This window comes from Mirounga angustirostris, unplaced genomic scaffold (assembly GCF_029215605.1).
Source record: "Mirounga angustirostris isolate CCGP_5_RB_7025 unplaced genomic scaffold, mMirAng1.0.hap1 SCAF_13, whole genome shotgun sequence".
Taxonomy (NCBI): Eukaryota; Metazoa; Chordata; class Mammalia; order Carnivora; family Phocidae; genus Mirounga; species Mirounga angustirostris.
In genome coordinates this window covers 13,275,979-13,300,607 of record NW_026991721.1, presented here as the reverse complement: position 1 = coordinate 13,300,607, position 24,629 = coordinate 13,275,979, and the positions used below count along the sequence as shown (strand labels likewise).

At 37.1% G+C, this 24,629-nt stretch overlaps 3 protein-coding genes across 3 annotated transcripts; all 3 read left to right on the top strand.

Moving 5' to 3' along the window:
- Nucleotides 1–5,758: 5,758 nt before the first annotated feature.
- Nucleotides 5,759–6,700, top strand: LOC123856414 (olfactory receptor 5D18). The gene is given in 1 exon segment (XM_045892616.1): nt 5,759–6,700. A coding segment is annotated over 1 exon segment (942 nt).
- Nucleotides 6,701–11,467: 4,767 nt separating this feature from the next.
- Nucleotides 11,468–12,418, top strand: LOC123841761 (olfactory receptor 5L1-like). Its single transcript, XM_045871274.2, is given in 1 exon segment — nt 11,468–12,418. A coding segment is annotated over 1 exon segment (951 nt).
- Nucleotides 12,419–20,211: 7,793 nt separating this feature from the next.
- LOC135362326 (olfactory receptor 5L1-like) lies at nt 20,212–22,834 on the top strand. The gene is made up of 2 exons (XM_064576616.1): nt 20,212–21,120; nt 22,763–22,834. Exons 1-2 carry the CDS (start codon nt 20,212–20,214, stop codon nt 22,832–22,834), a joined length of 981 nt encoding a protein of 326 aa, XP_064432686.1.
- Nucleotides 22,835–24,629: the final 1,795 nt, after the last annotated feature.

Here is a 24,629-nt window from a genome sequence, read left to right as displayed (position 1 = left end):
GAGCCAAGAATCTATCAAAATCCTAGAGGAGAACACAGGCAGCAAACTCTGTGACCTTGGCTGCAGCAACTTCTTACTAGACACATGGCTGGAGACAAGGGAAACAAAAGCAAAAGCGAACTATTGAGACATCATCAAGATAAATCTTGCACACGCTGAAGGACAAAATCAATAAAACTAAAAGGCAGCCTATGGAATGGGAGACGATATTTGCAAATGACATATCTGACAAAGGGTTAGTATCCAATATCTATAAAGAACTTATCAAACTCAATATCCATAAAACAAATAATCTAGTTAAGAAATGGGCAGGAGACATGAATAGACATTTTTCCAAAGAAGATATACAGATGGCCAACAGACACATGAAAAAATGTTCCACATCCCTCATCATCAAGGAAATACATATATATATATATATATATATATATATATATATATAATTTTACCATGCTGTACATGATCTTGAAAATTTCAAGGTTTCTGTTATAATAAACCTGACTAAAGATAGGAAGTTCAGTGGAGTGGACATTTGTTTTGGTTTGTCTATGTTTTGTTTTATTTTGACTGCAGTTTCAATAATCACTTCTGAAACATTCTTACCATTCTTTGTGTACTATCTCCTCTCTGCACTGAAATTCCTCATAGTTCTGGTAGTTTGGCTCTATTCCCAGTTCCTTTGGAAAGTCATATTTATTTATTTATTTATTTATTTATTTATTTATTTATTTAATTTTTAAAAAAGATTTTATTTATTTGAGAGAGAGAGAGAGCACATGAGAGGGGCGAGGGTCAGAGGGAGAAGCAGACTCCCTACTCAGCAGGGAGCCCGATGCGGGACTCGATCCTGGGACTCCAGGATCATGACCTGAGCTGAAGGCAGTCGCTTAACCAACTGAGCCACCCAGGCGCCCTGGAAAGTCATATTTATTATTCAATAAAGATTCATGATACGCCGACTTTATGCTAGTCATTCACCTAGGAACTTGGAATATATTAGTGAGCAAAGCAGTGAATGGTCTCTGCTTTCCTGGAAATTTTATCTTAGCAGGGGAAAACAAGCAACATACAATGAAAGAAATAAGGGTTAAAATATATTTGAACCATGTGAAGTACTTTAAACACTCAATTGGGTAGTAAAGTAGCTCCTGCAGGAAAACAGTAAGTCCATGGAAGGTTTCACTGAAAAGGTACATTTGAACAAAAACTTAAAGGAAAGCATTTCAGCGTACAGGAAACATGAGTAGAAAAGACCATAGAGAATGAGAAGGTAATATTTTTTTTTTTTGAAAAACAAAAAGCAAGGGAAAAAAGCAAGGAGGTCAGTCTAGCTGGAGGAAGAAGAGGTGGGAAAGAGTAATAGAATAGGACAAGATTTCAAAGGGACTAGATCGTTTTCTCAACTTGATGTTTAATTTTGTAAGTATTTCTGCTTTAACTCTCAATGAATCATAGTGACCTAAAAGTTGGATCTTCACACTTCTGCAGCAGGGTCAGAGTGGATGGTAGGGAGGAAGAGGGTTATGCCCAGCATATGGTAGTCACTCAGTATTTGATAAGGATGATTTTTATAATTCCATAATATTGATAATTGTAGGAAGGTATGGGAGTAATCAGGGGTTGAGGAGGTGATTTTAAAATATAAATTTTGGGGGCACCTGGGTGGCTTAGTCAGTTAAGTGTCTGCCTTCGGCTCAGGTCATGATCTCAGGGTCCTGGGATTGAGCCCCATGTAGGGCTCTCTGCTTATTGGGAAGTCTGCTTCTCCCTCTCACTCTCCCTCTGTGTTTTCCCTTTCTCTTTCTCTCTCAAATACATAAATAAAAAATCTTTTAAAAACAAAAAGTAAATTAAATAAAATATAAATTTTTATATAAAATGCTCCCAGCACTGCTCCAGGTTTTCAAGAATTACATCAGAGAAAGGTGATTAATTTTAATTGTTTATTTCATGACCTCAAGAGAATGGGGCAAGACATTATCCCTAGAGTTCATGTCCCAAAGCTTATGCTATAGATATAAGAATATATCCATCAGTCCCAACCAGGAGAGGGCCTACCTTTGCCATCAGCAGGTTTGTTTTTAGATTCTAGAGACAGATTGATATTAACTTCAGTGTAGGGTATCTCTAAAACAACACGGGAGGGGGGAACTTACCCTTTAGATCTAGGCAGTTCTTGAGAAATATTTAGTCACTGCAAAAGTAACATATCTGAATATGCAAGGAAGATAAAGTGCATTTATTCACACAGTTTTGTATTAGAGAACCTGGCTCAGATGAACAAAGGGTACCTGGAGTGGGAGAACAGAAGAGGTCTGAAAATGTTGAGGATATGCATTGTCTTGTTTCTTTTTTTTTTTTTTTAAGATTTTATTTATTTATTTGACAGAGAGAGAGATAGTGAAAGCAGGAACACAAGCAGGGGGAGTGGGAGAGGAAGAAGCAGGCTTCCCGCCGAGCAGGGAGCCTGATGTGGGACTCGATCCCTGGACCCTGGGATCATGACCTGAGCCGAAGGCAGATGCTTAACGACTGAGCCACCCAGGCGCCCCATTGTCTTGTTTCTATAAATTATTGAATAAATAGGCAAGGTAGAATAGAGACAATTTAAATAAAATGAAACTAACAGAGTTGGAACAGACTCTCTTGTGAAAAAAATTGAAAGGGACCAGCTTTGATTAAGATTATAAAACAGGAAACACATGTGTCTAAGCAAAAATTACAACAAAATGGGAAAAACATAGGTAAGAAGATTACAGCTGTCATATTTCTTAGATTCAATGATATAGAAAATTTTTACCAACAATTTAATGATAGCATTTGGGATGCAAGGCCCATCACATTAAATGTTACATTAGTTTAAAATAAATTCTTAAATGCTTTAGATAAGTTAAATATTGTATTAAGCAAAAAATGTGATAATTAGAATGTCTGGCTTCATGATGGATTGTCTTTTGAGGTTGTCTTTAGTACTCAGATGTGTGGGTGTGGGGAAGAGAGGGTCATTGAGTTCTCAGTCTCGAATATGATCTGACATCTTTATTGATGGGCCATCTAAAACTATTTCTTGGGTTGTGGGGCCAGAGATAACCTTACCAGAGAGATGATTAAGAGTTTCCTGCTATGGGGCGCCTGGGAGGCTCAGTCAATTAATCATCTGACTCTTGATTTCAGCTCAGGTCATGATCTCAGGGTCCTGGAATCCAGCCCTTCGTTGGACTCCACACTTAGCACTGAGTCTGCTTCTCCCTCTCCCTCTGCTCCTCCCCTCCCCCTGCCTCTCAAATAAATAAATAATATCTTTAAAAAAAAAAAAGAGTTTCCTGGTACGGTAAGATTTCAGAGGTGTTGGGCACCTACTGGAGAAATATGATGATTCTTTTGTATTACTATTTTCTCCTAAAATGTCTTTATAGTGCATTACTACCTCAAGTTTTTTAATCTTTCTCCTTACAGATAATACTGGGACAGAATGAATATCCTCCACGTCTTGAAGGGAGAGGAGACGTGACGAGAGAGAGAGAGAGAGAAAGAGAGTCCTAGGCAAGGAAAGTTCCTAAGTCTGTCTTTACTACACTTAGTTATTTCTGGGAGAGAACATTTCCCTAAATCCCGTTCTCATTTCATCTTGATGCCGCTTTCTAATGGAGCTCTGTGGTCTGTATACTGTCAGCAGATTCTCTTCCATAGGTCCAGATATGGTATGATCATTAATAAAGCAAATATCTTAGTATCTAGACCTAGAACATGGGTCAGAGCCTGATGTGAAGGAATGGACACATGGCTGGGATTCCAATCAGGGCTCTAGTCTCAGATGTGTAGATTGGTCCTTATTCGCATGTCATTGGGGAAGTCAAGGTTTCTCCAGCTTCTGTTTTGTCACCTCTAGAATAAGGAAGTAGACATGATTATCTTTATCATCTATTCTAATTGTATTATCCATCAAGCAATGTGGAAGGATTGACAGGAGCTCACTAGTTGAGAGGATTACTCTGAAAAAAACCTAAGATTTATTTTGATATCAGATTTACTGAGTCAGAAAGAAAAAGATTAAAGTGTTATATGAAATTAATAATAAAGGCACAAATATAAAGTGTTAGGGGTGTTTATTCTTATTTTTTTATTTAAGTTCAATTAACCAACAGATAGTACATCATTAGTTTTTGATGTAGTGTTCAGTGATTCATAAGCTGTTTAACACCCAGTGCTCATCAGATCACCTGCCCTCCTTAATGCCCATCACCCAGTTACCCCATCTCCCCACCCTCCTCTCTTCCGCAACCCTCAGTTTGTTTCCCGGAGTCCAGAGTCTCTCATGGTTTTTCTCTCTCTCTGATTTCTTCCCTTTCAATTTTCCCTCCCTTCCCCTGTGGTCTTCTGTGCTAGTCCTTATGTTCCACATATGAGTGAAACCATATGATAATTGTCTTTCTCTGCTTGACTTATTTCACTTAGCATAATCCCCTCCAGTTCCATCCATGTTGATGCAAATGGTAGGTATTCATCCTTTCTGTTCACTGAGCAATATTCCATTGTGTATATGAACCACATCTTCTTTATTCATCTGTTGAAGGACATCTCAGCTCCTTACACAGTTTGACTAATGTGGATATTGCTATGAACATTGGGGTGCATGTGCCCTTTCTTTTCACTACATCTATATCTTTGGGGTAAATACCTAGTAGTGCAATTGCTGGGTTGTAGCGTAGATCTATTTTTAACATCTTGAGGAAACTCCATACTGTTTTCCAGAGTGACTGTATCAGCTTGCATTCCCACCAACATTGTAAGCAGGTTCCCCTTTCTCTACATCCTCTCCAACATTTGTTGTTCCCTGTCTTGTTAATTTTAGCCATTCTAACTGGTGTAAGGTGATATCTCATTGTGGTTTTGATTTGTCTTTCCCTGATGGCAAGTGATGTGGAGCACTTTTTCATGGGTCTGTTAGCCATTTGTACGTCTTCTTTGGAGAAGTGTCTTCATGTCTTCTGCCCATTTCTTGAATGGATTATTTGTTTTTTGGGTGTTGAGTTTGAGAAGTTCTTTATAGATCTTGGATACTAGCCCTTTATCTGAAATGTCATTTGCAAATATCTTCTCCCATGGTGTGGGTTGCCTTTTAGTTTTGTTGGCTGTTTTCTTTGCTGTGCAGAAGCTTCTTATCTTGATGAAATCCCAATAGTTCATTTTTTCTTTTGTTTCCTTTGCCTTTAGGACATGTGTCTTGCAAGAAGTTTCTGTGGCCAAGGTCAAAGAGGGTGTTTATTCTTAATGTCACAGTATGAACCTGTGATGTAAAAATTAATTTGTTTGGAAATTTCTCATTTCTGTACTGATTAGAGGACTGACATAATCAGTCATCATATTATGCTAGCCCTATCTTTGTATGAACTTATAATGTTCAAGAGAAATTGAAAGTGTTATAGGAAGATTTGATTTAAAATAACCATAAATCCCTTTATCTCATATTCTTATTTGTAAATATTAAACATTACAGTTAAGAACTTATAAGTTTTTAAGTCCATAATTGTATTGCTTTTTTACTTAAAGAAAATTTTAAAAATGATTTTCATGTTTTAAAATCTTAGACATTTGCATATCTTCATAATAAACACATAGCATAGAGAAATTATGAAAAGATATTTTGCTTCCTCTTCCAGGCTTGCTAAAGGGTAGCTAAACAAACTTCTCATAGCCTCACTCTCTTTAATATTTTTGTTTTCAGGACTGATTCAGATTCTGACAAACAAAAACCATCATGTTACTGTCAGAGAGAAATAAAAGTGGGGCTACATTCACTCTCTTGGGCTTCTCGGATTATCCAGAACTGCAAGTCCCCCTTTTCTTGATTTTTCTGGCCATCTATAGTGTCACTGTTGTAGGGAATATTGGGATGATAGTTATAATCAAGATTAACCTGAAATTGCACACCCCCAGGTACTTCTTCCTCAGCCATCTCTTATTTGTAGATGTCTGCTACTCTTCCATCATTGCTCCCAAGGCCCTGGAAAACCCGGTTATAGAAGACAGAAGCATTTCACTTCCAGGATGTGTAGTACAATTCTTTTTCTTTTGTACCTTTGTGGTAACTGAATCCTTTTTATTAGCTGTGATGGCCTATGACCGCTTTGTGGCCATTTGCAACCCTCTGCTCTACACAGTTGCCATGTCCCAGAAACTCTGTGCCATGATGGTGGTCAGATCATATACATAGGGAGTAGCATGGTCTTTGATACTTACATGCTCTGCTATCAAATTATCTTTTCAGGGTTTCAACACAATCAATAACTTTTTCTGTGAGTTCTCTGCATTGCTCTCCCTGTCTTGCTCTGATACTTACATCAGTCAGTTGCTGCTTTTCATTTTTGCCACCTTTAATGAGGTCAGCACACCGCTCATCATTCTCTTGTCTTACGTATTTATCATTGTCACCATCCTCGAGATGCGATCAGCCAGTGGCCGCCGCAAAGCCTTCTCCACCTGTGCCTCCCATCTGACCGCCATCACCATCTTTCACAGGACCATCCTCTTCCTCTACTGTGTGCCTAACTCCAAAAACTCCAGGCACACAGTCAAAGTAGCGTTTCTGTTTTACACAGTGGTGATCCCCATGTTGAATCCCCTGATCTACAGTCTGAGAAATAAGGATGTCAAGGGTACAGTCAGCAAGTTAATGGACACTGAAGTCTTTTCTTTTTGAGCATGTTATTTTAGTAGCGTTTATCCCTGAAATGTTAGTAGCATTTATCCCTGAAATGTAAATAAAGTGTGCCCATAAAGGTTGATTGTAAAGATATCTTTAAAATTAATGAAGAGGTAATGTACAATGGGGTGGATTTTGATGCAAAGACACTACCCTTGTCTCTTGCTTACTGGAAAAAAAAATCAGTAATCTCTCCTATCTTTGGTTTTTAATCTACAAAATTGTGGTAACATAAACTAGCTCCCAATCTGATTGTGAAGACTAAAAGATAATATAGATATCATTTGGAATACTTTGTATAATCTCAATAAACATTAATTTCATTCTCCTTTCTTATAACCCACCTGGAATAGACTAGGCTATCAATAAACACATGAATTTATCTCATAAAAGTACAAGTAGCAGTTAAAATGAGACACAGTCTTCATCTTCAAGGAATGCAAAATCCTGTGTTGACAGTAGGGCAGTGAAGAAAGAGGCCATTGTGTTTGAAAGAAAGAAAAGTTCAAGTCCATTTTAGGGTTTTAGAATGGTGTACTTAAATATACCTTCAGAAACTAGGTATTGTTTGAACTTGGCTTTGGATAACAGGATGGACAGAGTTTTAGGAGACAACAGGGTACGAGGGGTAGGTAAAAAAGACACCCAGAAACATGCCTCAAACTCAGGGAATTATCAGATGAATCAATCCTAGGAAGATGCATGTAAGTTAATGAAAATTTGAAAACTGATTATCTGTAACTAATTACATCCATGGAGTTCTTGAAATGTGTGATTATATGCAAGGACACAAACCACAGGCAGTGGTTTGCACCCTACTGGTTTAGGAGGCATTCTACAGCACACCTGGGAGAAATCCTAGAGCCAATCCGGCTTAATGGCTTCTGGAGTCCAGCAGGGAGATGCCGTCCTGGTACCGTCAGAAGCTCTGCTCTTCCTCACGTGGTCATATGGGTGGCACAGATTTAAAAGCAGCATATGGCCTGATTTTATCTATGATTTTGGGTGTGACTTTGGGCAAGTTACAACAGTCTGTACCTCAGTCACCTTATCGTAAAGGTGCATAACTGTAGTGATCACACTGATTTTTTTTTAAAGATTGTATTTATGTATTTGACAGAGAGAGACACAGCGAGAGGGGGAACACAAGCAGGGGGAGTGGGAGTGGGAGAAGCAGGCTTCCCGCCGAGCAGGGAGCCCGATGCGGGGCTTGATCCCAGGGCCCTGGGATCACGATTCAAGCCGAAGGCAGCTGCTTAACGACTGAGCCACCGAGGCGCCCCAATCTCACTGATTTTTATAAAGATAAAATGTGTTAATAGTTGTATTCAGAACAGTGCCTAGGACATAGAAAGTGGTCAGTATATGTGAGCATTTATTACTAGTCTCAGTAAAGGAGGTTCATTATTCCCACCCATTTCTGGTATTTGGCAGAACTCTGGTTTGACTTTTCAGACCCCATGCCTTCCAGGAAGGAGCTCTTCAGTAAAACACAGGCAAAGTTTATAAGACCTATTCATATATTTCATAATGACAGTATGATCCCCGGTTCTCCAAGCAATGCTAGGATGCAGGATACATTGCTCTGCAATATATCATGAACTCTGAAAGGAACCTTGTTGGATAATAATAACATGTACCAAGCTGGGATAGCTTTTCTCCTTGTTTATACTTCATAGAGGTCATTAGTTGTTTGAGTCTCAGGATAGTATGGTTTTCTTGATATCTCATTTATATCCCACAGAGATCAGTAATTATTTTTGGAGGCTTAAGGAACATGAGTCCCAGAGATATGTACACACAAAAACATAAAGCCTTTCCATGACTGCATCTTCAGAAACAGAGGAAGTGATATTCACCCACAGGTTAGTTGGGCTCTACTCTCTTTTCTTGGGAATGGACTTAGATGATATTTTCTCAGAGCTAGAAGCTTTTTCTCTCTTTTTTTTTCTCATAAGGTAAGTTATTATAGCCACGTATACAAGAAGGAGGAACAGTAGAGGAAGGCCGTAGTATTAAACGTATTTATAAAAATCTGTGTTTTGCTCTTTCTTAATTAGAGAGTATTTTAAGAAATGCCGTGTTTGGATCACTTCTTTATGAAAACGTTTTTTCTTTGTGTATTGAGAAACAATCTCAATGGGGGATGGAAACAGTCTAATTTACAGGACCAAATACCTTGGTAAGAGGTGTAAGAGGGAAAAGGGTGTAAGCAAGTTGGAAAGAATACTTGGTCTCCCCCCAATCTTCTTCCACCTCGCTCACACTGACTTATCCATGGAACCTGGAAAAGACCACATGGAAATTCCCAACAGTCACTCTCTGATGCTGAGAGCTGCAGGAAGGGTGCCTCAGGACTTTGTGGAGGGACACAGACATGGGGATCACCTCTGAAGCAGAAAGGAGAGGAACTATTTTGGTCTTGGGGACCACACTTAGAAATGTCTTTCCATAGCAGGCTTCTCAACCTTAGTACTGTTGACCTTTTGGGTCACATACTATTTTTGTGTTTGCATGTGTAGTTGGTATGTGTGTGGGGGGAGGCTGGGGTGGGGCTGCCTTGTGCATCTTTGAGTGTTCAGCAGCATCCCTGATCTCTGACCACTAGATGTCACTAGCACTCTTTCTTATTGTCACAGACAAAAATGTCTTCAGACAGAGACCAAAGTCCCGGAGGGATCAAAATCTCTCCTGTTGTGATGAACATTGGGTGTTATATGCAACTAATGAGTCGTTGAACACGACATCAAAAACTAATGTTGTACTACATGTTGGCTAACTGAACATAAAAAAAAAATCTCTCCTGGTTAAGAACCACTTCTCTATAAATAAATAAAATCCTGATTTTTCACCTTTAGACCGGAAAACAGTCCAGGTTTTCAAGATTATGTACTACATTGAACTCAGAAAGAGACAACTCACTTATACTACTCATCGAAGAGAGAAATCATATTATCAGAATAATTATTTGTCTTCAAACTGGGATTTCTTTTTTTTTTCACATTTCTAAAAATTTTTTAATGAAAAAGTTATCTTTCTGTAAACATTTCATTATACTACAAATGAAACATTTGAATCCATTACAGACCACCTCTTAACTCTTAAAAACCAGGATAAAACGTTGAAATTTAAAAGTAGTCTTGAATATTATATAGGCTAGCAATCCTTATATCACCCCTGCATTAACTTGCAAATTATTCAAATACTTGTGACATCAATTATTGGAACTCTGAGATACTGTCCTTAACTAGAAATGTTTCAAGTTGTGACTTACATAATAGAACTCTTAAAAACAAGCCTATTTCAGTTGTTCAGATCCTTAACAAATGATCTTTATTACTCAATTTTCTTCAAGATTTCAACTGGGACTTCTTAAGGCACATACGCTTTATCTCTTTGAAGTCATTTGAAAAAAGGGGAAATACCTGACTGCATTGAATTTTAGTGTAGACTCTTTCCTCCAGGAATAACCAACGTGTCTCCATGTCATGAATTAAGGCAAGTTTCTATATTTTTTTTCAAATGATTAGAATAAATTATTCACTTTTCATGGATTTTGTGAGGGTTAAATATGCAAAGCAACTTATGTATATACATATAATATTCTCTCTGTGCAATCTAGCTTGCTATTTTTTTAAGGATTTATTTATTTATTTGTCAGAGAGAGAGAGAGAGCTCAAGCAGGGGCAGTGGGAGAGGGAGAAGCAGGCTCCCCGCTGAGCAAGGAGTCCATTGTGGGGCTGGATCCCAGGACCCTGGGATCGTGACCTTAGCCAAAGGCAGACGCTTAACCGACTGAGCCACCCAGGCAGCCCATGGCTTACTATTTTTTAACTTACCATTGTATCATAGTTATTTGTCAGGTCATTAAATGTTCTTCAAAAATATCCCCTAATAGCTGCATAGTTTTCCATAATATATATGTACCATAGCTTTGACCATTTCCCTCTTGTTTGACACTTGATTTCTGACTTTTACTATCATAAATAATACTACAATGCAGCAGCAAACATTTAATACTTTCATATGTACATCTCTGATCGCTTCTTCAAATGGATTTAAAGCACTGAATGTATTTGTCATCTAGGTCTTTATAAGGCTTCAGAGTCATAGTTAGAGGAAGTTTGAATCCAAGTGCCAATTCCCTGAACAATGGCTGGCATGGGATAGCTTAATTAACAAAATCACTATGTTAATTTTATAGAAAAAAAGCTAGTATGGAGCATAAAAGCTACTTCTCCATCTAAAACATACTGATAAAAAATGAACACTTGTGGATTAACAATCTTCAATACATAGACTTTTCATCATTTCAGTGGAAAGCAGAGAAGAATGCTGTGTATTTTTTAAAATTATTTTCCGAGATCTCAGTATTTTCAGTGCTCATTAAACATTTTGCCAAGAAAGAGGGATTTCAGTTTCATAAAACAATATGGCTAATTAAATAATGTTTGATGTCTTTCCAATGACTCAGTTTCAAGCTCTGAATTGTGTAGGACTCCTTTAAGGGATCATATAAGCTGTTATGGATGTGATTGTTTTTGTGTGACCTGTGAATTAAACTGGTATCTTATGCATCTTCGCCACAATGCCTGCAAATTTCCTAAACTTCAGGAAAGCAATGTCCTGTTTCTTCACTGAAAACATTAACTTTCTTATTTGTTATCATGTCTTTTTTTTAGGAGACAGTCAAAAAATGAATTTGGAATCATATAATGGAGAGTAACTATTAATATTTTTCTCTATGCTCAATAAAGTGGGAACATGGGGGAGGAGAACTGCACCTCTGTGACAGAGTTCATTCTTCTCGGATTAGCAGATGCCCCGGAGCTGACAGTCTTCTTCTCCCTGGTGTTCCTTCTCATCTATGGCGTCACTGTTTTGGGAAATCTAGGCATGATTGCATTGATTCAGGTCAGCTCTCAACTTCACACTCCCATGTACTTTTTCCTCAGCCACTTGTCCTTTGTGGATTTTTGCTACTCCACGATCATCGTGCCAAAGATGCTGTCCAATATCTTAAACAGGGACAAAGCCATCTCTTTCCTGGGATGCATGGTGCAATTCTACTTGTTTTGTACCTATGCAATCACTGAGGTCTTCCTGCTGGCTGTGATGGCCTATGACCGTTTCGTGGCCATCTGCAACCCACTGTTGTACATGGTCACCATGTCCCGGCATCTCTGTATGGAGCTCATGTCTTGCTGCTAACTCTGTGGGATGGTGTGTTCTCTGATCCACTTGTGTTTTGTTCTTGAGATCCCATCCTACAGATCAAATGTGATTAACCACTTCTTTTGCGATCTACCCCCTCTCTTATTGCTTGCTTGCTCTGATGTCTCTATTAATGAACTGTTGCTATACATCCTGGCCACCTTCAATGAGATGACCACCATTGTGATCATCCTCACTTCCTACTTGCTGATTCTCATCACCATCCTGAGGATGCACTCTGCAGAGGGAAGGCGCAAAGCCTTTTCCACCTGTGCCTCCCACCTCACAGCCATCCTTGTCTTCCATGGAACAATTCTTTTCATTTATTGCCGGCCCAGTTCTGGCAACAGTGTGGAGACTGACAAAGTGGCCACGGTGTTCTACACCATAGTGATCCCCATGCTGAACCCCTTCATCTATAGCCTGAGGAACAAGGATGTGAAAGAAGCTCTCAGAAAAGTGGTGAGCTCCAAAATATTTTACTTGAAAATACTTTCTTAGCGGGACTCAGGGTCACAAAGTGGAGGCTGGTGGAGGGGTGAATGGGTGGGCTGTGGTGTTCGAATGGAGGGAAGAGGCAGGAGGTAGGTGGTTCTCAGTTATTCTTTTTGATTCGCTTGCCTCTGTGCCTCCTCAATTTGCCTCAAGGGTAGGATTGACCACATTTCAAACTTAAGCCTACCCTTTGCCTTCCTTCAATCTCTAATGTCTTAAATGGATATTAGTAATGGATACTTAAGATACATTTAGTTTGCTGTATAACCTTCATGTGCTTTATGAAGAGCACTTGAAAATCACACTTTTCTTGGTATCTATTATGGAAACTTTGATCCTTTCCAAAGTTGAATTCCTCCTATTTTATAATGAAAAGCACATCGTTGTCTAACAGTTTATATACAGAATGAGATTTCCACATGAATATGTGTCTTATCTTTTTTTCCTTTTCTAGGTTTATTGCTTATTTCTGGTTTTCTTTATTTTTTGTTGTTGTTGTTGCTGTTGCAGTGTCCAGTGATTTTGGAACTGCAGATATGATCTCATCTGAAAAAATGGAGATATACTATTTACTTCCCATGAATGTTAGGAAAATTAAATTACATGTCATGTGTAAAGAGCCTAGAATGATCCCTGGCACACAATTAGTTCTCCCTCTCCTTCCCTTTCTCTCCCTTTCTCCTCCTCCCTCTCTTATATTGTATTTATATTTCATATCTACTCTTTGTCTCATATATATGCACACAAATGTAAGAGTGTGGATATATGTAAAATCTGCACAAACACACATATGGTTGACATAATGAATAAACATTACTACAAGTATCTGCATCTCTGACTTAGGTCACTCATCACAGGTATTTTTGGTTTGTTTTTACTTTGAGTCTCCATTCTAACTCTCCATTTTCAATAAAATGTTGTCACTTAAAAGTGGAATTCTAACTTGTAGAACATATAAATATTTCATTTTCAAGCCAAATTATGGAAGGAGCCCAAATGTCCATCGACTAATGAATGATAAAGAAGATGTGGTATCTATTCACAATGGAATATTACACAGCCATCAAAAAAGAGCGAACTCTTGCCATTTGCAATGACATGGATGGAGCTAGAGAGAATTATGCTAAGCAAAATAAGTCAGTTGGAGAAAGAAAAATACCATATGATTTCACTCACATGTGGATTTAAGAAACAAAGCAGATGAACGTAGGGGTAATAAAAAGAGATGCAAACCAGAAAACAGACTCTTAACTATAGAGAAGAATCTGAGGGTTGCTGGAGAGGGGTTGGGCACAGAATGGGTTAAATGGGTGATGGGTATTAATAAGGGAGTGGGAGAGGGGGAATCTCAATCAGACTTGGCACTGAACACAGAGGCAGACATGGGATTTGATCCCAGGAATCTGAGATTATGACCTGAGCTGAAATCAAGAGTCCATAGCCTGGTGATGGGTATTAAAGAGGGCATGTACTGCATGGAGCACTGGGTGTTATATACAAACAATGAATTGTGGATCACTACATCAAAAACTAGTGATGTAATGTATGGTGACTAACATAACATAAAAAAAAAAAAAAAAGAGTCCATAGCTTAACCGCCCCAGCCACCCAGGCACCCCTTTAAAGTGGTTTTAACTTAACTGTCATTTTTTAATTATAATCTGAACAAATAAGTAATAAAACCTAGATTATTGTGCCTATTAGGAAGGATTTATTTTTTCTAGTACTAGTAATATTTATTATAAGATAGCCAAATAGATATGGGTTCCTAATTTTCAAAAATTGTATGACAATGTGTTTATCTTTCTTCTATCATTAATTTTGCTTGAATGACTTATATATCCTTTGTTCTGTGCTCTGTTTATGGATAAATCCCAAATTAGTCCAGAAAACTATTGAGAGAAAAATACTAGCTGTTTTTGTTGAAGGTAACATAAAAACTGTACAATAATCTTATATTGGTTCATGAAACAATTTGGAATAGTGATATGATTTCAAACTTACAATAAGAAATTAAAATTAACTTATTTCAGAAATTTGGATATATAATTATATTCCACACTATTTTATATAATCATATATATTCACATATATGAAACTGCCTTCCTTTACACATTGTCACTTACTTGATTTGAACTCATACGGAACACTTGTAGAAAAGTAGTAGAAATATTATATTACTCTTGATTAGAGTCAGTGATGAAAATGAAAACCAACCTATGAAATTTTAATAGATGCTTCCTAATGTTTACAAGGAAATTTAGGTATTCAAATAACTATATTAGAAAAGAGAAAATATTTTAAAATTAGAAACATAGCTTCCACATTAAGAAAGTAAAACAAACAAAAAGAACAAACGAAGGAAGTTTATAATAGACTAGAACACAAGCCAATATAGTAGGAAGATGAAGAGCAGAGAAGATCAATAGGTTTGTACTGTGAAAAGATTAATATAATTGACAAAATTAGCTAAAATTACTAAGAAAAAAAGAAACAAGAAACAAAATTAGTACAATCATTGAGGAGAGTAAACTTAAAGAAATTAAAATGAGTCTAGTGAATAGTATAAGCAATTTTATGCCAACAATTTAGTCAACTTAGATGATATAGACAAATTTGAAAAAGATCAATTTACCAAAACCGACAAAGAAATAGAAAATCCGAATAGATATGTAACAATAAATTCAATTTGTAATGAAAATATTCCCTCCCTCCCCCATCAGTATCCAGACATAGATTGATTCACCAGTTGTTTTTACTAAATAAGTATATAAGCAAAAGTACCGATTGTTAATTAACTCATATAGAAGATAGAGGACATGATGCTCTTTCCAGTTCGCGTGATTATGCCAGTATTCCCCTGATAACAAAGCAAAACAAAGACAACATAAGAAAGAAAACACAGGGGCACCTAGGTGGCTCAGTTGGGTAAGCATCTGACTTTGGCACAGGTAATGATCCTGGGGTCCTGTGATTAAGCCCCAGGTCCAGCTCCCTACTCAGTGGGGACCCTGCTTCTCCATCTTGCTTTGCCCCTCTCCCCCACTCTTGCTCTCTCTCTCTCAAGAAAGTAAATAAAATCTTAAAAAAAAAGAAAACACAAACCAATATCCCTCATCGATATAAACACAAGAATTCTCAACAAAATATTATATCCAATAATGAAATAAAATAAATGCAATAAAACATATAACAGGATTATGAACCATGATCAACTGAGATTTATTCCAGAAATGCAAGGTTGGTTTAACATATGAAAAACAATGTAATACATCACTTACATATAGAATAAAAATCAACAAAAATCACATGTCTGAAGTATAGACACAGAAAAATTATTTGACACAATCCAGCATCCATGCAAGATAAAAATTACCAATAAAGTAGAAGTAGAAGATATTACTTCAATCTACCAAAGCTGTTGCTATCATCACACTTAATGGTTAGGGAATGAGTGATTTTCCTTATAGTTAAAAAGCAATGCAGGATGTCTACTCTCAGTACTCACAGACAGATTGAAATATTAATAGATTGATAAATATACATAGAAAGATAGATACATAGATTAATATATCAATCAGCCCACCAGTCATCCAGATTTGAAGTAAAACTGATTTTATTCACATTATACATGATCTTTTAAGAAGAAAATCCTAAACAATCCACACACACACACACACACACACATACACGTACACATACACCCTACTAGAACTATTACTCTAATAATTGAATTCAACATGATCACAAAATACAGCATCAATATGTCAAAATTATCTTTTTTCTTCATAGTACCAAAGTAAATTCCCACAGTAAAACTAAGAAAATAAGTTCTTGAAAACATCAAAAAGAGTCCAATACTTATAAATAATAAAACATTACTACTGAGAAATTTAAAATGACAAAATATTGTAATTGGTACTGGTATAAGGTGAGCATATACTTCAGCATAATAGAATTGAGGGTCCAGAATTAAACAGACTTATGGTTGATTGATTCTGACAAACTGCTGAGGTGGTCTCCTGAGGCTGGATAATCTTTTCAATAAATGGCGACGAGTAACTGGGTATTCATATGCAACAAAGATAAATTTCAACTTACTTCACACCATGCAGACATTAGCTCAAAACAGATCATAGACTTAAATCTGGGAGCAAAAAGGGCAAGTTATATAGCTGAGAAAGGATTTGTGCCCATAATATATAAAGAACACTTACTAATAGAACATAGAAAACCAAGTAAACACTTTTAAATAGGCCAAATATTTGACTAGACATTTATAGAAGTTGTAATCTGAAACAGAAATTGTGTAAAATGGAAAGAGGGAGAGATGCACACCATGAGTTAGTTGCAGGTTCCCTGAATGAGGAATTAAAACATGAGAAATGGCCTTAACATAACATAAAAAACAAAACAAAACACCAATAATCACAACTATCTCTTTGTTTTGACCCACGGATTTCTACTCATGGGGCAACTCAAAAAAAAGATAGTTAGTGCTTTTCTTCTCTTTTGTTAATTGTGAAAGATGATCTGGGATTGGAGAACCAAAGGGAATGTCTCCTCAGCCTTGGGTGCAGTCTTTGGCATAGCAATTTCAGGAACATATTATGTGGTAGCTGAGAGTATACAAATTTATTTACTTGATATTACTTTCTGAACACATACACCTTTAAGATTTTATGTGTACAACCAGTGATACACAGACACAAATAAAATACTGTGGCCTAGATTGATATTATAAAGTCAGAAGAAGAACACACCTAGAGCAGATAACTGATGTAGTCCCATTCGATGGCTCCCAGCATAGGACATGCACTGAAAATATGCAGCCTCAGAAATCTCTCTGGGTTTGTTCTCTTTTTTCATACATTCGTATGAGTGGAAAAACCAGAGGGCCGCAATTGCCTTTATGGGCAATTTATTTTGAGTTGATCCAAGTGGCAACTGCCTGTGTCTCCATCATCTCCTTTGCAAGATAGGCATGAAACTCAGAATTGTTTCCTGACTGGTTACTAGGAAGTTAAAAGGAATTAGCTCTTGCGTAATATTTAGAATAGTTTCCAACGCCTAACAAAGGCTCAGTAAGTGTGACCTATTCTATAGTTTTCTGACCAGTAGCATCATTCATTTTATGGTATTTTAAAGGAATTCTGATATGGCATTTGCCACTATGCCCTATAGGAAGAATCTAAGGGATTCTGTCATGTTATTAGAAAGGAAGAAATATTCATGCTATTTCATTATGGACTTACGAGCTCTGTCCCACACATATGACACTTAGATGTAATATCACATAGTACCCATGCTGGGAGGGGGCACGTTTGGTTTTAAACAGTTGTTTCCCAAATTGGGCTAATTTAAAAAATAACTTTCCTGATGATATGTCATAAAGATTAGTTATTAGTTGTGCTACATGACATGTAGTCTCAGTTTAATTTTTGTATAGTTTGTTATACCATAGGGATTATTAATTGTTTTGGAGCCTAAGGAGCCCATTTCCCAGGTGCTTAAATTACAGTATAAGTCTCTGTCTGTTGTACACATCTTAACATCTTCAGCACCAGGGCGAAAATGTCTGCCACTCAGGTCTGCTAGCTAAAAGTAGCCTCTGGTTACTTGAACAGAAATGAATGTATGTTCCCTGTCAACAATTATTTTAAAGATGTATTGAACTCATGTCTCTTCTAATTAGAGAATGTTGTAACAGGACTGCTATTCATGTGCAGTTACTGTTTAAAATGCTTTTATGTTTTAGTATTCAGAAACACTTAATGGTGAATTTAGAACAATTTTCTCTGTAACATCAAACATGGGTGTATATGAAAGAATACAGAATAAGCAAATGGTAGCCCTCTCCTCTCTCTCTTTCTGTTTCCTCCTAACACCTTCTTTCAGACCCGTTTCTGTCATGAAATCAAGAATTTATGATCATGGAAGAGCTCCTTCATTGTCCTAATAATGCTGAGGGTTGCATTTATGTGCCTGCCAGATGGTCATGGACAGTCAGGACTTGTGAACTCTCTCTGCTCAGAAAATGAGATTAATTCTTTTGGATTTGTTTTGGGGTTGCCATGAAATAGTTTCTGATTATCAGCCTAGAACGTTAGGAAAAAATATTACCAAGTTGACTTTCCTGTTTAACTGGGAAGCAGGTAAATAACTCAGGTATTTTGTTTTGTTTTGCATTTGTTTTTGTTTTATCTCTGTTCTTGGCGAAATAATGAAAAAAACATGACTTCAGGAAAGTGATATGCTTCCACTTCTTTAAAGATAGTTCAAGATATGGAGAAAATAAGGGTGCCTGGGTGGCTCAGTCGTTAAGCGTCTGCCTTTGGCTCAGGTCATGATCCCAGGGTCCTGGGATCGAGCCCCGCATCGGGCTCCCTCCTCTGCAGGAAGCCTGTTTCTCCCTCTCCCACTCCCCCTGCTTGTGTTCCCTCTCTCACTGTGTCTCTCTGTTGAATAAATAAATAAAATCCTTAAAAAAAAAGATATGGAGAAAATATCAAATTATTCTTCTAGTGCAGAACCTCTTCACTCAATTTTCATTACATATATGTGTAGAGGTCACGAGTATACTTTTCCTGCAGTCTAGAAGGGAGGGCAGAAAATAGAATCCCTCAATGTCTATTTGCCTTTTCTTTAAGGAAAGGTCTTATGGTAGATCCCACTGTATTGAGTACCCAAAATAACCACTTTTCCCAGCCAACTACTTAGAGATCTTGAGAGAGTTTTCAGGCACCTCTCTTTGATGTGGGTAAAGGATGACTATTTTGGTTATAGCCAAATTAAAAATATTGATAGATAGATCTATCAAATGTATTCATACCTCTCTACGTACATCTTTATATACATCTACGTATGTACACCAAGTAGAATATTTGTTATCCTGTTTCTTTTTTTAAGTAACCACCAACTGGATAATTTTTTCTCCTAGATATGACCCACTGTAATTTAATAATTGCTCTACTGTTGTTCATTAACAATTTCCATTTTAATATTATAAATAGTGCTGCAATGTACTTTTGGATTAGGTTTTCATGATTTATTAATGTGATGAAATATTTCTACAACAGCTTATTAAGAATGAAATCTCTCATAATATAGTTTTTAATGTTGTCAGGATTAAGAGTTTATTCCTCTTAATCTCTCTGTAGATCATTACTATGATAATTGATTAAACCACTTTGTTAACTTGGTTTAAAATTTTCATTTTCAATCTATATTTTAAATCTCTGGGCCATAATTCAAAATTTAAAAGGGTTTTGTCAGCTGCAGACCTCAAAAAATGTGTCACACTCCCTAAAAATGGAATGATAAAAAAATTTGCTTCAAATATATGTTCCTGAGAGACTCAGTGAAAAAAAGTAAGTATATGTTTTATAGAATCACAGTAGGTGGTACTGTGCTGGTTGAAGTTTCTTAAGGATTTTCAAAGAACAGAGGTTCATTTCTGTGTGGCTTTGAAATGGATCATTGATTCTACTTTAAAATCCATCAAACAACAGAACTTAGTTAATCATCTCGATGTATTGTGATAAAGGTTGGAATCATTTAAGTTTTTTAATGTTTCTCCTGACGCTGAAGTCAAATTTGAAACATTTAACATTTCGAATCTATGAACATTTAACATTTCGAATTATTTGACAACTGTGCTCTTGTTATTTCTTATAAATACAACATTTGATATCAATGCTATATTTTTCTGAAGTTAATATGAACCTGTTTTTTTCTTCCCATTTTAGAAGAAACACAAAATCTAACATTTGCTTTTCTAAGCCTGACATATGGCAGAAATGGGGGAGGAGAACTGCACCTCTGTGACAGAGTTCATTCTTCTCGGATTAGCAGATGCCCCGGAGCTGACAGTCTTCTTCTCCCTGGTGTTCCTTCTCATCTATGGCGTCACTGTTTTGGGAAATCTAGGCATGATTGCATTGATTCAGGTCAGCTCTCAACTTCACACTCCCATGTACTTTTTCCTCAGCCACTTGTCCTTTGTGGATTTTTGCTACTCCACGATCATTGTGCCAAAGATGCTGTCCAATATCTTAAACAGGGACAAAGCCATCTCTTTCCTGGGATGCATGGTGCAATTCTACTTGTTTTGTACCTATGCAATCACTGAGGTCTTCCTGCTGGCTGTGATGGCCTATGACCGTTTCGTGGCCATCTGCAACCCACTGTTGTACATGGTCACCATGTCCCGGCATCTCTGTATGGAGCTCATGTCTTGTTGCTACCTCTGTGGGATGGTGTGTTCTCTGATCCACTTGTGTTTTGTTCTTGAGATCCCATCCTACAGATCAAATGTGATTAACCACTTCTTTTGCGATCTACCCCCTCTCTTATTGCTTGCTTGCTCTGATGTCTCTATTAATGAACTGTTGCTATACATCCTGGCCACCTTCAATGAGATGACCACCATTGTGATCATCCTCACTTCCTACTTGCTGATTCTCATCACCATCCTGAGGATGCACTCTGCAGAGGGAAGGCGCAAAGCCTTTTCCACCTGTGCCTCCCACCTCACAGCCATCCTTGTCTTCCATGGAACAATTCTTTTCATTTATTGCCGGCCCAGTTCTGGCAACAGTGTGGAGACTGACAAAGTGGCCACGGTGTTCTACACCATAGTGATCCCCATGCTGAATCCCTTCATCTATAGCCTGAGGAACAAGGATGTGAAAGAAGCTCTCAAGAAAGTATTGAGATCTAGATTACCTTTTGAAAAACTATTTTCTTAATTAGACTCAGAGTTTCATCAGAGACTTTTAATGAGGGGCTGATTTTGGGTGGATGTGAACAAAAAGTAAAGTAGGGAAGAATATTATGAGCTGGGGGACTATGCATTCTTTTTTGTTTTCCACTTGCTTATCTTATTAAGCAATATATTATCTCCTTATGGATAATTCAAAGGCACTTGGTGACTTTGCTCTTCTTCTCCAATCTCTAATTGCTTTGAAAGGGCTTGGGGTGGTATTGTTAGACTCAATATCTTGATTTGAGATAACTTCAATGTATTTCTCACAAAGTGCACATCGACAGACATATCTTTTCATCATCATTAAAGCATGCAACCTTTTTTATTAAATTAATTTCATTTTTTACATGGAATAAGTGTACATCTGTCTGATATGGTTTTTAATAAAAAGTTTAATAAAAGTTTTAATAAATGAATTTCTGAGAATTTTCAGTCATTTTTGTTTTTTTTAATTACTTTTTCCATTGCAATATTATAATCTTAGGACTTTTAAAACTTCTTTTAAGGGAATTAAGAAGCACAAACTTCTAGTTATAAAATAAATAAGTCACAGGAGTGAAAAGTACAGCAAAGGAAATACAGTCAATAATATTATAATAATGTTGTGTAGTGACGGATGATAACCACACTTATATGGTGAGCACTGTGTAATGTACAGGATTGTCAAATCATGAAGTTGTACCCCTGAAACTAATATAACATTGTATGTCAACTATACGTCAATAAAATAACAAATAAGTTTAAAAAACCTTTTTCTTCTACAAAATAGAGATAATACTCTAATTTTCTAATAAGATATCCATGAAAATTAAATGATGTATCTTAAATTCTTATCGCTATATATGGTATATTATAAGTGATTAATGAGGTATTTGTCGATATTACTATTGTTACTTTTAGTTTTACCTTTTGTTCTCTAGTCTACCTTATTTCTTGATTAAATAAGTAGATCATATATTTGATGGCTTACCTTTCTTAAGTTTCTGGGGTATTGTTGAATTTTTTGTTTTGTTTTGCCTGATATTATTTGTCATTTACTATATTTTCAAGTCTATTATATTCTCAACCTATGGATTGCAGTTTCCTGTGGCTTCTGAAAAAAAATAGTATAAATTTGATGGCTTAAAACAATGGACTTTATTCTCTTACGGTTCTCGAGGGCAGAAATTTGAAATCACTGTCACTGGGCCAGGAGGTTCTCCATGATAACACTTTCCCTTATCTCTTCAAGTTTGTGGGGACCAAGACTGGCATGTTCAAACTTCTCTACTCTCCATCTTTCCTACATTTTCACACACACACACACACACACACACAGCCTCCCTCCTTCTCTTTTTTTAAATGATTTTATTTATTTATTTGACAGAGAGAGAGAGAGCACAAGCAGAGGGAGCTGCAGAGGGAGAGATAAAAGCAGGCTCCCCACTGAGCAGGGAACCACTGGGATCATGACCTGAGCCGAAGACAGACACTTAGCCATCTGAGCCACCCAGGTGCCCCTAGCTTCCCTCTCTTTTATAAGGTCACCTGTGAAGGCATTTACAGCCCACCCAGATAATCTAGGATAATCCCCTGATACCAAGATCCTTACCCTAATCACATCTGCAAACACCCTTTCTCCAAATAAGGTGGCATTTACAGGTTCCGGGAATTAGAACTTGATATATATAAAGGTCCATTTTCAAACTTAACACATCCACATTTTAAAGGCCAAAGTGTGATTTACTTTTCCTCTGTTCCTGCAATGTTTTTTTTGTTTGTTTGTTTGTGTGTTTTTTTTTTTTATTTGAGAGAGAGAATGAGATAGAGAGAGCATGAGAGGGGGGAGGGTCAGAGGGAGAAGCAGACTCCCTGCTGAGCAGGGAGCCCGATGCGGGACTTGATCCCGGGACTCCAGGATCATGACCTGAGCCGAAGGCAGTCGCTTAACCAACTGAGCCACCCAGGCGCCCTGTTCCTGCAATGTTAACACTTCATTTGTTTTCTCACTTTCTTAGGATTTCATTTTATATTAGTTATTGTTTATATCTTTATTGGGATGGGTTATTTAAAGTAACATAGGTCCTTGTTGCTTTAGTGAAGTATGAAGAGCATTGGACTCAAAGAACTGGTCTAGTTTCAGACCCTGAAGAGTGATTTTGAGGAAGATAGTTAAACTTGCTTAACCTCAAGTCTCTTAAATATGACCTGAGGATAAGTGGCCAGTCTCAGAGTTATCACTGAACTTAAATATAATAACAAAAATACCTGCAAAAACCTGGCTTATAAAATTCATACTTCCTAATGTTTCTTAAAAAGACATCTTTGAGGGCAAGAGTTATTTAGAAATATTCCAGCAAAGACAGCTACTCATTATTTCTTTTAATAAGTGAATAAATAATGACGAATAGAATAATGTTATGCGTATGATGAAAATATTGCTCTGTATTGCTTTTCAGATGTTCTAAATGGAGTAAATTTCCCACATCACCCACGAGACTTTGATTTTAAGATGAAGGTGATAGAAACATCTTTCTCTTTTGGTTCTCCAACTAGAACAGAGTTTCTCCACCTCGGCACTCTTGGTCACATACACACACAACACACACCTAGCATTATCTCTTTTTTTTTTTATTTTTTATTTTTTTTATTTAGCATTATCTCTTTTCATGAGGCAACACATTGTCTCAAAATCTTATTTTCAGGTCTACAGTCATGCCACACACTTTCCAATACCTATGCAATTGCTTATGTTGTTTCTTTTACCATCTCTCATTCACTATTCTGTACTTGACAAAATTCTTTTTTTTTTAAAGACTTTATTTGAGAGAGAGAGAAAGAGTGAGCAGAAGCAGGGGGAGTGGCAGAGGGAGAGGAAGAAGCAGACTGCTCGCTGAGCAGGAACCCCGAAGTGGGGCTCAATCCCAGGACCCTAAGATCATGGCCTGAGCCAGAGGCAGACACTTAATTGACTGAGCCAGCCAGGTGCGCATTGACAAAGTTCTTAAATGTGTAGTGCAAGTTATTCTCTTTTCTGTTTTGTCACCTGGCATACATATTCACAGAGTAGATGTATGTTTTTAAGTTCATTTATTTAAGGAATCTCTACTCCCAACGTGGGGCTTGAACTCATGACCGTGAGATCAAGAGTTGCATGCTCTTCAACTGAGCCAGCCAGTTGCGCCGAATAGATGTATTCATTAAAGAAATATTCTCTGATCTATTCTGTCCTTGGATGGTCAGAATTCCACTTACAATAGATGCACACATAGCACATATCAGAGTCATTAACTTCATTCATAATTGGTTTTCCACTGACATTTAACTTTCAAGGTCTTCTAATTCTCAACAGCCAGATAGATATATTTTTGCTTCTTTCTAGTTTATTTTACTATCTTACTACATAAGATAATACTCTGATAGTTGTTTGATAAATTGCTCTAAGCTGGTTAAATCAATTTAGTCAGCAAA

Excerpts from the sequence above, each read along its gene's own strand:
- LOC135362326 (XM_064576616.1), top strand. The coding sequence starts at position 20,212 with ATGGGGGAGGAGAACTGCACCTCTGTGACAGAGTTCATTCTTCTCGGA. Across the intron at positions 21,121-22,762 it reads TGAAAGAAGCTCTCAAGAAA|ATCCTTACCCTAATCACATC; the intron begins GTATTGAGATCT and ends CCTGATACCAAG.